Source organism: Filicampus tigris, chromosome 2 (assembly GCF_054856515.1).
Source record: "Filicampus tigris isolate MCC_2025a chromosome 2, RoL_Ftig_1.0, whole genome shotgun sequence".
NCBI lineage: Eukaryota > Metazoa > Chordata > Actinopteri > Syngnathiformes > Syngnathidae > Filicampus > Filicampus tigris.
The window spans coordinates 6670629-6682688 of NC_141218.1; the positions used below are offsets into that span (position 1 = coordinate 6670629).

At 38.3% G+C, this 12060-nt stretch overlaps 2 protein-coding genes across 6 annotated transcripts in view; both read right to left on the minus strand.

The window, feature by feature from the left end:
• Positions 1–2713, minus strand: part of rbpms (RNA binding protein, mRNA processing factor) — a 33453-nt gene extending 30740 nt beyond the window's left edge. For both annotated transcript variants that reach the window (XM_086013423.1, XM_086013413.1), the window contains exons 1-3: positions 2616–2713; positions 2354–2478; positions 1467–1809 (exon numbers count right to left, since the gene is read on the minus strand). In XM_086013423.1, the coding sequence (XP_085869549.1) occupies positions 1467–1523 (57 nt within the window). In that variant the 5' untranslated portion in view covers positions 1524–1809; positions 2354–2478; positions 2616–2713. The remainder of the gene's footprint in view (positions 1–1466; positions 1810–2353; positions 2479–2615) is intronic.
• Positions 2714–4904: 2191 nt separating this feature from the next.
• Positions 4905–11898, minus strand: LOC147151068 (uncharacterized). 4 transcript variants are annotated; one of them, XM_086013386.1, is made up of 15 exons: positions 11077–11898; positions 10932–11012; positions 10691–10744; positions 10407–10604; positions 9136–9282; positions 8716–8773; positions 8549–8639; positions 8306–8447; positions 7715–7819; positions 7505–7604; positions 7340–7430; positions 6358–6481; positions 6222–6254; positions 6032–6147; positions 4905–5122 (listed from the first exon to the last, which is right to left on the minus strand). In XM_086013386.1, the coding sequence occupies exons 1-15, from the start codon at positions 11098–11100 to the stop codon at positions 5077–5079; spliced, it is 1410 nt and encodes a 469-aa protein (XP_085869512.1). In that variant the 5' UTR covers positions 11101–11898; the 3' UTR covers positions 4905–5076. The 4 variants fall into 4 exon arrangements, 3 of the variants coding, with proteins under 3 accessions (XP_085869512.1, XP_085869527.1, XP_085869502.1); XM_086013401.1 differs by having other exon boundaries at positions 6032–6100; positions 6222–6324; positions 6407–6481; positions 11077–11896; XM_086013376.1 differs by having other exon boundaries at positions 6222–6324; positions 6407–6481; positions 11077–11896.
• Positions 11899–12060: the final 162 nt, after the last annotated feature.

Genomic DNA, 12060 nt, shown 5'->3' on the forward strand with positions numbered 1-12060 from the left:
AGGACAATCACAATAATGTAATTGATATCGGGTATCATGAGAGGGTATCACACGATATTATGATAGTGATAACTGACTATTGGTGGTGGGATGTATCCCTGACACATCTGTGAAAAAACGCTGTAAAAACTAGAGCTGTATCATATAACAATAAAACTAAAAAATAAAATAATAATAATTGTCATGCTTTCGTGGAACTCATGAGATCTATATTACATCCCACATTGGTTATGCTGAAGTGGTATCATGATATTGCAAGATTGCGACAGTATTGTATCTGGCACTTGGCCCGGGTGTCATGTAGGCAAGACTAGAATTACTAAAAAGATATACGCTGTGAGATTTTTATTTTGATGATTTTTAAAATGCTTTAAAAGAGTTGAATCGTAAGCATGAGGAAAAAAAGAATAGTTTTTAACCTTGACTAACAAACATTCACATTTAGGTCGGACTTCATTAGTTATTGTACTGCATTACAATTCTGCTTTTAAATACCAAAGTCAACATCATGGCTAAGGTATGATTAACTCTTCAACAATACATGATGACAATGGTGAACTCAAGAAGAAAAAACTTTGTATATTGACACTTGGGCCAAGCAGTACTATGAATTGGAAATAATATTGTCTTTATTATATAATTTTATCCAATATTATATAATATTGTCTCATTGATCAATGAATAGTGAGGGAGGTATCACGATACATGGCGATATCTGTGTAAGTCAAAGACAAAAAAAACATGGGCTGTATCATATCAACTTAACTTGGGCCATGCATCATCAGAAATTGGACAGAATTATAATCGGGCATTTTTAATTGAATGTATGGAAGTTCACAAGTGAAAAGTGTGTGGAGGGGGGGGCAACATGATACATGGTGATATCTTTGGAAGAGGGTTGTACCATTACATCAATATAAATTGATAACATAGGCCGTGTGTTATTGGAAATTGTATGAAATTACAATTTGACTTTGAAAAAACTATATATCACAATCTTGTGATAGTTTACCAGTGAAGAGGCTATCGTAATACATGATTATATTTGTATCTATTTGTAAGTCAAATAGAACAATAATCGGTCAGTATCAAGATAACAATTGACATTGTTTTCATTGTAATCACGTGTGACACGTTAACTCGTAAGACTTACTGTATATAAATGACATCACATACTGATTATGTCGCGGCCATATCGTTTTATTGTTACAAACACTTAGGCGCCAGTATCGTCATCTTCCTCCTAATACTCGCAGTAATCGCCAACTTCAGTGCCTACTCGTCATTTCAAGTGCGCAAGAGGACTTAAAAGACGTCCCAAGTTACTTGTGAAACCTTTTCGCATGAGGTCGCGTTGCTGCTCATCGTCAGCGCGAACTCGACTCGACCAAATGTGTCGTTGTTGTTATAGTGAAGTTTGGCTTTTGGGAAAGCTAGAGATCGACCAGGTGCGCACGCCCACCTACCTCTTCTTCGTGGCTGCTGAATTCACTCGGCTCGTTTTCCTTCTCGGCTTTGTTCATCCTGAACGTGCACAAAAGCGGCCCCGAAAGTTACCAGGCTCGGATGTTATTCCTTAGATGAAAAAATGCCTTCTCCTGTTCCGAGGTCTCCCCTCAGTTGGTCCGAAACGGAAGACAGCGACAGCGACTGCGGAGCGGAGTGTGAGTGCCGCGGGCGAACTTGTCTCATCTCAGAGCCGGCGAGGAGGGGAGGGGGCCCGGGAGGAGGGAGGGAACCCATCCGGGAGGGAGGGCGCCTGGGCGGGTGTGGAGGACGACCAGGAGGAGCTTCGGCTTCGGATGGGACCTGATACAAAAGATAGACATTATTACAGGGGATGGGGCACAAAAAGGATAGAAAAGATATCAAATTAAAAATATACACATTTGTGATTTATTATGAAAAACATTCCTTAACAGATGCATTACATGTATGAACTTAAAATTAACTGAATACAAATAGCACATATAATAATCATTCAAATGCATACAAGTATATAGAAAATTTAAATTACACATACGTGTGGATTATGAAATAGAAACATTTTATAAAATTGAATTAATGTTTTTCATAGTATATGCTGATATATTTTAATCAGACTTTAATTTTGTTAAAGTATAAAATGATTGATAGAAAATCTCAGAAGATATTGTTCAAATTATCAAAATGGCATCAGAATTATGAAAATGCCATCACAACCCATGTCTTTTACTAAATCATGTATAATTTTTGGAGGGGTATAAAAACTAATTAGTCAGAAAGATACATATAGTATATTTTAAAAGTCATTATGTTCTAATAAATAAAACAATGCATTATATATTAAGACAAATGGAAAACGGATTCATACCTCTCAGTGATGCCTGGTACGCTCTGCAGTTGAGTAAAGAAAAGCAACGTCATTGCAAAAAAAGTGTTCCTCGAGGCACGTTTGATGACATCACGTTAAAATGCACGAGTCATCAGTAGCAGAAACTGAAACAAAAAGAACAGGCAAGTTCGACATGATAACATTGGGAGATGACACGCTGCTCAAAACCACTTGGGATTGTTTGATTTTCAGGCGCCTGCAGCTGAAACAAATGAAACATCGAGAGGTTTTATAGTCACACCTATTTACTGGCTGGGCTGTGTGTGGGATGGGGTGGGGAACCGCTTGCCGCCTTGGAACGCTCTATCGGTCGCTTGGAAGGATTGCGAACAGCTTCACCTGAACATGAAAGCAGACTGTAGCTTGGTGAAGATGTTGACTGCAATACAGTACATGATTTCATTCAAATGTACTGCACACAAAAGTTCAATTGAAAATGTCAAGTATGTATTAATCTTAAAAATCAAATACGACCGAACAGTACCGAATGCATATCCCTTACTGGATTAAAATACACAATTTAGCCAGTGTAACAGTAGGCACCGTTTGAATATTAAATTCAGTGATTCTTTCACGTAGGCTACCTCTAGGGGGAGTCTGTGTTCACTGTCTAATTGCAATTCATTTCCCTCTCCCAAATTACTGTAATTTATTTGTATTTTTTTTCATCACAAAAGGGGAACTCTACAAAAAGGACAACTCTTAAACCATTTCAGCCAAGACCAGATAAACGGGGCACCCCCGCCTGCCCCCCTCAAAAAAACAGTGTAGGCCTATGGGGTATCATTGAGTGTACATTCTGATGTTCAGGCTGGACCATGTCAAAGCTTGCCGTCACCTCCCTTTGCCACCCCCTCTCTGTCTGCGTGTGTGTGTGGGGGGGGGGGGGGGGGGGGGGCGAATTCCCCCACCCCCCTCTTCTGCATCAGACCACACAACTCAGCCCTGAGAGCTGTCAAACACAGCTGGGATGTCTCCTGCTTCCCACTCTCCTCCCTCCCTTCCTCCCTCCCCAGACTCCAGCAGGAGGCTTTGATACAGTGGAGGGGGGAGGTGACGTGGAGGGGGGCATTTCCATTTTTACCCGAGACACTCCTCCCAAACTGCTTCTCATCAGCATAAAAGCATCGCTCGTCTCTCCTTCATTGTGCATGCTTCACATGCCCGAAAATTGATACAGACGTGATTGGGGAGGGGAGAGGCTCATCTGGAATGAATGGGCTTTTTTGTCTTTTTCAAATACAAGCCCAGCAAAAAAACAAACAAATCATTTTCTCAGAATCACAACCACACAATTTGTTATTTTGCCAAGTTATTAATTAAATCGTAATGACTTACTCCTGAATCAAATATCGATATTGAGGCAGCCCAATATTAATAGTGTACTCGATTCTTTTCTCGTAACCACTGCCGAACATTTTTTTTTTTGTTGATAGCCATGTACCGTGTTATGAGTACTTACTGGTATATCGATACTCTGTTGTATCAAATTTAGTTATTGTGGCAGTCTGATATCACATTTTGTACTGATAATTCAGTCTGATTTAATCTGAATTCATTGTAGTTGATATCATGATTGTTCGTCATCACTTACGATACCTTAGCGAAACACAGGCATTAAAAAAATTAAAAATCTATATTGTGGCTTACCGATATCTATTGAAGACTGACCATTTTTGTCAAAGCTAAACACATGAAGTCCTAACAGCAATGTTTTTTTCGATGATGTGCTACCTTTAACATCGCACCATGACGATATCGTGGCAATTTTAATATCACGATATCGCCGTCCTCATTACATTCCAAATATATACACATATGTACATACATATACTGTATACATAGATATATATATTATGCAAATAGTCAAACTATGAGAAGCAAGTGGTATTTAATAACCATAAAGTAAAAAAAAAGACAAAGTTGTAGTTTTTACATAATAGTGTGAGACTAATTAGTATTTTTTCACAAAATGATAAAATATGTATACTTTACCAGATGAAAGCTGGCACCTTTCACGATAGGGGGAGGGCTATAAATAGCCTTTTCCAAATATAGCCAAACATCATTTGAACTTCCTCTCCATTTACTCGCTATCATCAGCAGCCATTTTGTCAGTGTTAACGCCCCTTCCCCACAACCGTTACCCCCCCCCCCCGCGCAAGATTAAAAGGACCAACACTTAGTCGCTCACTTCACTCACTCAATGCGTCCAATGGAAAAACCACTTATCAACGAGTCCAAAAATTACCACGATGACAGGCCAGTCTGCATCAAAAGATCAAAAGCCAAAAAAAGGACGACAGGAAATTGGCAATCACAAAATGTATTTTAAAAACCTAAAAACACATTGTTTTATTATCATTTTGAAGCAGGGAGTCACGACTTTATAGTCATAACCATAAAGTCATAAAACCAGGTTTTGGTATGTTCTATGCCCAATAACTTAGTTAATAATTAACATCCACCTATCCATTTTCTTAACCGCAAAAAAGCAATTATAAAAAAAAAAAAAAAAAAAAACAAGAAATACCTTAATGCAGCTTTTATTGAAGCAGCAAATTAACAGAAAATCATGTTTGTAGTCCTTTAATTAAATGGAAACATTTTAGAAGAAAAAAAATGTGACAATATAATTGAAAAAAATCTTTTAAAAACTCGGTGTAGGGTTTATTTAAAAAAAAAAAAAATCCTTTCTTCTTTTATTGTCTGTTGGGGCGCACATGGCCGCTCCCGTTTGAATTTTGCCTGGAAACACACAATCAACATTGTTACATGGATCAACTTTAGTGATGCTGCGAAAGTTACTGTCAAGCTCAAAACAGCTTTGGAAAATGTGGCAAGAACATTTTTTTTTTTTTTTAAATACTAAAAAGGTATTGCATAATATTGATTCATTGCAAAATTATGCGATTATACCTGAATTATGGTGAGATTATACCTGAGTTATGGTGTTAATTTAATTATTTTGACAAATGACTCTAAAACCATGTAGTCCAACTATTACCAGGAACATTTGTAACTTTGAGGAATGCAAGTTTTGACAAAGCCATTAATTGTATGAGGAGACGGCATACTAAAGTTATCTTTTTTTTTTAATACCAGCCTTTGTATATTCCGCTATATTTGCAGATTTTTTTGTTAGCATTGTTGGTACGCTTTTTTAATATAATATTACGCTTATTGTATTATATTTTCTAATATTGTTAATAGAATATTTTTCAGAGCTGGGCATCCCGTGCGGTGAGGCTGCATTCAGCCATTTTGGGCCACGGCTATGGAATAGCCTTCCAGAGGACATCAGGTGAAGGAATCCCATTTAAAATCAGAGGCGGACCGGCCTATAGGCTGGTGATATAGCCCCCCAGCCCCCCCACAAAAAAAAAGGCGAATGACGGACGACGGAAGGGTACCGATGACGAATAGCGAATGCCCAATTTTTCGTAAAATGCCCGTCTGTCATTTTTGTGCATTCAGATGCTTCTGCTTGTTATCAATATTTGATGTTTAAATGTTTATTGTTGCAAAAGTGTGATGTGATTTTCACTTATTGTGTGGAACGAACCCGCCGATGTGCATTTTAAAATTTCATGCCCACTTGCATGTTCAAAAATAAAGTACGCCCCCACCGCTTTTGAAGTGGTTAAAAACACTTACTGGGAACTGTCACTGCGGTGGCCGTGCGCTTTGAGAGCCGCCTTGGAGAAGCCCCCGTACGCGGGGATTCTGTCGGGGTAACGAACAACGATCCAGTTGCCCATCAGCTCGAAGTTCTGACCAAACACCGTCGAGGTGAGTCGCGAGGACATAGGCGGGGCGGAGGGCGCCGGCGTGACTTCCCACTTACGTGGAATAATCGGATGGCTTCGTTGCAGCACTCCTGTCGCGTAAAGTTGACAAAGGCGCAGCGTCGTTTGAGCAGGAGCTTGACGCTGTGAAGCGAACCCGCCCTGCCGAGGAAGACGTCATTCCTGTCAACTTACGAATGCGCTCGCCGCTACTTTACGCGGCAAAAGTGCCGTGCCCACTGACTTGCTGAACATGTTGAGGAGCAGCTGTTCCGTCACTGTTGAGGCCAGGTTGCCCACCCACACCGGAAACAGTTCCCTGCGAGGGAGAACGGAAGCGTGCTCAAATTTCCTAACACTGCAGCAATCAAGTCGGAAAAACAAATGAAATGCTGGAAATAAAAGTCCAAAATGGTAGGAAAAGTCAAAACTGTAATAGAACTAAATTGTAGTTTTTTTAAATGTATATTTCTTTTTAAAATAAAGGCATGAAACAAGCTGGAATATGTTTAAAAAAAAAAAAAAGAAAGCATTTAAAAAATGTATTTGTAAACAAAAATACTGACAATATCCTGTAAATGTTAAATATTAGGAGAATAAAATCATTCTTAAGTGGATAAATCTGAATTATTGCAGAGAATAAAAACAATTCTGACAATAAAATTATAAAATTAAAGTAAAAATATTACCACAACAAATATTTGAATTTAGTGTAAATAGTAAAAATAAGTACTAAGTCATTTTTATGAAAATTGGGTTAAAATATTTCAGGAATTTGGTAAAAAAAAAAAATCTATTTTACAGAAGTTATAAAATGTGAGGAAAAAAAATGAAATGTGAATTAAGTTAAAACAGTTTGTAAATAACATCTTCTGAAGTTACGAGAACAAATTTGAATCATCACCCAATCCAGTCAAAATAATAGAAGAATAAAGTAGTATCATGTGAGTCAGAATGAGAATACATTGAACTCTAACAAGTCTATAAATATCTAAGAATGACGTGATGTGTTCAACGCTGAAAGAATACATTTGAAAAAGTTTAAAAGTTGCAATATCATGTGATTAAAGTTGCAAACTAAATCCGAAATATGAATAAAACAAATATGACAACGCAAAGTTATGATGCCCTTTCCCATATGTCAATAGCTGAAATAATATTCATGTGGTTGACTCACAGACGACGATCCTCTTGATTTTGGACGTAGGGGGTGCCGTGGACTTTCCCGGGGGGTCCGGTCCTCACCATGGTATCTGGAGCCGCTGGGACTTGGGGAGGAAAACAAGGACGGCTCAGCGCAGAAGAGGCGGCTGCCAGTGCTCTTCGTTGCCGTTCAACTCACCCATTTGCGGGTTTAATCTGGACAGCACCTCGCGTGCTTTCGGCACCGTCCCGTGTATAATTAAGGCATTTGAACTCTGCTCCCGCGTGAAGCCGTACCCCTGAAACATAAGTGTGTGTGTGTGGGGGGGGGGGGGGGGGGGGGCTCATTAGTGGAAAAACCTTCAAAGTCAAGATGACAGCGTACTTCGTGCGAGTCCGCTGCTCTTACCATGAGCTGCAGTACTTGCATTCGCATCATTTCCTGAGCCGCCTCAGCACAAGAGGCATCCAGCTTTAGAACCCCCAGGAAGGCTTGCACCGCCTCCTCGTATCTCTGGTGGGGAAAGTAAGGCGCTTTATGGGGGGGGGGGAGTGGGGGGGCTCTTCAGTGACACTCCGGTTTATTGAAATTAGGGATAGTGCGTACTAAACAGGAGGCCCTGTCATCTTTCTAGTAGAAGCCACTCCCTCATACTGCCTTGTCATTACTTTGACAAAAAAATAAATAAAAGGCACCCCCTAAAATTGATACCTGACAAAAAAAAATAAATAAAAGGCACCCCCTAAAATTGATACCTCCCTCTTTCGCCAGGTAGTCTCATAGAGGAATCAACTGTCACTGGACTACCTACTGTATGCCTCACCTGAAATATACTCTTCACTATTTAGCCAAAATAAACTCATTAAACACCATTCCCCGATAAATTGCATCCGTCAAAAATTGCATTTGACACCTTTCCCCAGTTTTGTGCTGTGTGTCGTTCACTTGACAAAACGAACGCCATAGTGTAACGTGCAACGTTCAAAAGCGGACAGTGACCTTTAAACCGGCTAACGCCCGCCCCTTGCGAAAGAGGCCTTTAATCCAGCCCGGGGACATGTTGAGGCACAACTCTGCGTCAGCCAGGGCCTTCTCATATTCCTGCAACTTCTCCAAACAGAACGCCCGATTTCCAAACAACCTAAAAGGCAAAGTCAAGTGTCGTTAATGGCGTTTTTTTTCCAGCCTTCAAAAACAGGAACAAAAAGAAAATGAAGATGTAGCGCACATAATGGTACTGACTTCATTTCCGTAGGATTGTACTGGATGGCTTGGGTAAAACAGACCACCGCCAAGTCATAACGTCCGTCACGAGCCCATTTATTCCCCCGGGCTTTGGGGAATTAAAAAGAAATCTTACAACTCGACAAAAGTGATGCGTAAACATGCAGGAAAATGCGGGAACTCACTTGCGAGATCGTTGCTTATTGCAACATTATCGGTAAGCACCGAGCTGCCAGCAGAGACCTGCGCGAAACATTGTCAAAAAGGAAATTCAGCTGTTTTTTTCTTTTTTTAATCCATGTAAATTTAGAAACCATTTTGTGAAAACAGAACTAATTCAACTGACATAATTTCATGAATATAATCTCAAAATGTGACATAAATCACAATGCCGTTTTAAGTGAATAACCTTTTTTTTTTAGTCATTTTAAGAATAAGGGAATAAGTCATATTTATGAGAATGCAGTTGAAATATTACATAGTCATCACTTAAAAGAGAGTATAAATCTTAATTTTTCTATGACAGTTCAGAGTATATATTCATAAATGCGAGATAAAAAAATGATTATTTTTTTAGAGTAAGAAAAGGGTTTGGAGTAACCGACCTGCTTGCCGACATAATCATGGGATTCCTTGGGGAGTTGCTCTTTCCTGGGTGACTTTTTCTCCTTTTCAGGCTTTGGCTTCGCCTCCAATTTATGCTGAACTCGATGGGCCGTTTGACTCACAAAACAACTTGTCATATCCAATTCCTTTGGAAGAATTTAAAAAATACTAATGAAAATTTAACATTAAACAAAGCTATATTCTCAGATTGTGAAATCACTAGGGATGTCACGATATCCAAATGTCACGATACGGTATCACGATATGAACTTCACGATGTGATAATTATCACGATATTGGGGGGGGGATATTGGGGAAATTTTTTTTTTTTTTTTACATAACAGCATTCACAAAGAAATAAATGACCTACAATGACTGAACACGTAATATTGAGGCACTTACTTGCTAATGCACGCGCACATTGTGAATCGGGTAAATTTGTGGAGGAACTCGAATGTGTTATGTTCCACTTTATCTGGCGATTAGTGTGGGTCTTAAACATCTCTCCATCCATTATAGGTGGCAAAAAAATGTGTCTAATTAAACTGCACAAATAAACTAACCACCAGAGGGTGCTGGAACTGCACAAATGGAAAACAACTTGGGCTTTTCAACAGATTTGCTGTTTATTAATATCGTGACAAGACGACTATACCGTATATTGTGGCAATATCACGATATTGCCGATATTGTGACATCCCTAGAAATCACAAAATAAAACGTGTTGTATCCAGTTCCTTCCTAAAAAAATAAAAATATGTATTTTTAAATACAAACAAATTCAAAATGTAACTTTCAAACAAAATGAGAAAGTTTGTGACACCCAGTTGTTTTGGAGAAAGATAGATTTTTTTAATGCAAACAATAAAATTATTCCTAATTAAAGAGATTACAAAAAGTATTGAGGCAAAACAACCTATGAAATGCAGTTCTTTTGTTAACTACAAAATATTTACGTATTCTTTAAAATAAAATAAAAATATTTACATATTTTAAAAAATAAAATCAAAACCAAACAACTCTTCAAAATCAGCTTCATTGTAAAAGAAATAGAATAAAAAAGAATGTATTCCTTTGATTGCAAGGAAAATTAGAATTCAATATCTTAATTTAAAAAATCTAGACAAAATCACAAAACTCATGAAATACTGCTACTTCAGTAAAAAATAAAAATTGTAACATTGTTTTTTGAGATGGATATTCTTTAAAAATACAATGGATACAAATACTCATCATTTCAAAATGGCAAAACAACGGTTCCATCACGTACCTCAACATTGCAAGACTCCTTGTCGCTATCATTGCTAGAATCGCTTTGGCCACTGAAGTCGGCTTCCGCTCCGCCTTCCGCTCCGGCTTGAGCGCTGGCTTCCGTTCCGGCCTCCGTTCCACCTCCCGCGCCGTCTCGCAATTTGTCACCCACCGCCAAATTTGCCTCCATGTTGGACTGCTGCGAACCGGCCGTTAACTTCCACACAGAGATCATAAGCGCATTTAGTGTGGTCATTCAGTTTTAAAAAATGTTCATAATTTGTTAAAATTACTGCTACTCACAGTGTTCTCTTTTTCCTTCTCCAATTTCTCCTGCCGCTTTCTTTCCTTCTGTTTCTTTGGTCAGCGACACAATAATATAATTGTACTTTACACTGTATAACATCGATATGTTGCAACTGCAACAAATTTCACAATTGACAAGCCTTTTCCTCGCACAATTGCAACGTTATTGGCCTTTGCTATGACATGCTGGGATACATCCTTTTTGGTTTTGAGAACTGCTCTTTCCAAGCAAGCATACCTGTTTCCTCAGCCGCTTCTTTTCCGCCTTTTCTTTCATTTTGGCCTGCTCTCGTAACCAACTGGCTTTCCTTTCAGCGTCCTGCGGGAAAAGAGAGGTGTCAAAAATCCAAGTGCCGACTCAGCAAAAAATAACAACTACGTACAACGCTCTCTTTGATCTCGTCCATCTATTGTCTTCTGCGGATGAAAAAATTGCAATAATCGTACGTTGCCCCTGAAGTAAGAAATATCAAATCACTGGCATCACCATCTTGATAATCATATGTGGCGCATGAGTCTGTGAGGGAGAACAAAATTAAAACTGGTGAAATCATGACAATGTCACATTCTTATTATCTGTCAAACTTTGGCAATGAAAAAATGTTTTCAAAATAAACAGGTCATTTTGTCAATAACGTTGCCATTTTGCGAGAATAAAATCCAACTCTGACAAAGAAAAAAGTTGCATTTTCTCAAGAAAAAAGTGGCACATTTTATGAGTATAAAGTTGCATCCATAATCCAAATACATTAATAAATATAAATACAAATATATTATTACTAGGGACGTTCGATCACGTGATCAAACAAAATCATTATTTCTACAATAATAAAGACGGGTTATTTCAGTCATCCTATGACTCCAATTTAGTTCTCAATTTAGAAGACTTAAATCATACCATGAGACTAATTACTCCAACAAATTTGTCTTTCACAAGACTAGTCAGAATATGCCAAGAATAAAATTGTATTATTCCAAAAGTCGTAATATGACTAATGAAGTCAACTTTAAAAGCATTTTAAGAAATCTACAATACTTTTCCAACAGTTTTCCTTTTTACAGTAGAATTAACTTGTAATATTTCTCCTATGAAATAGGCGTTTTTCACGGCAATAAAGACTCGAGGAACTAAACTCGAGGAGATTTAAGATGTGATATTATTAAAAAGAGAAGATTTTTTTTCAAAACTAAATCAAGCCAGCATTCCGCCTTCTTATCTCCGCTTCTATAGATTCGCTGTGTGGGAAGGAGAGCCAAAGGACACCAGTTACAACAGCGTATAAACGGTAGAAACAAAGTTTGCTCATAGCATGTATCTTAAGTTTAAAAAAAAAAAAAGAATTATCTTAAGTTTCACTTTCATTTAC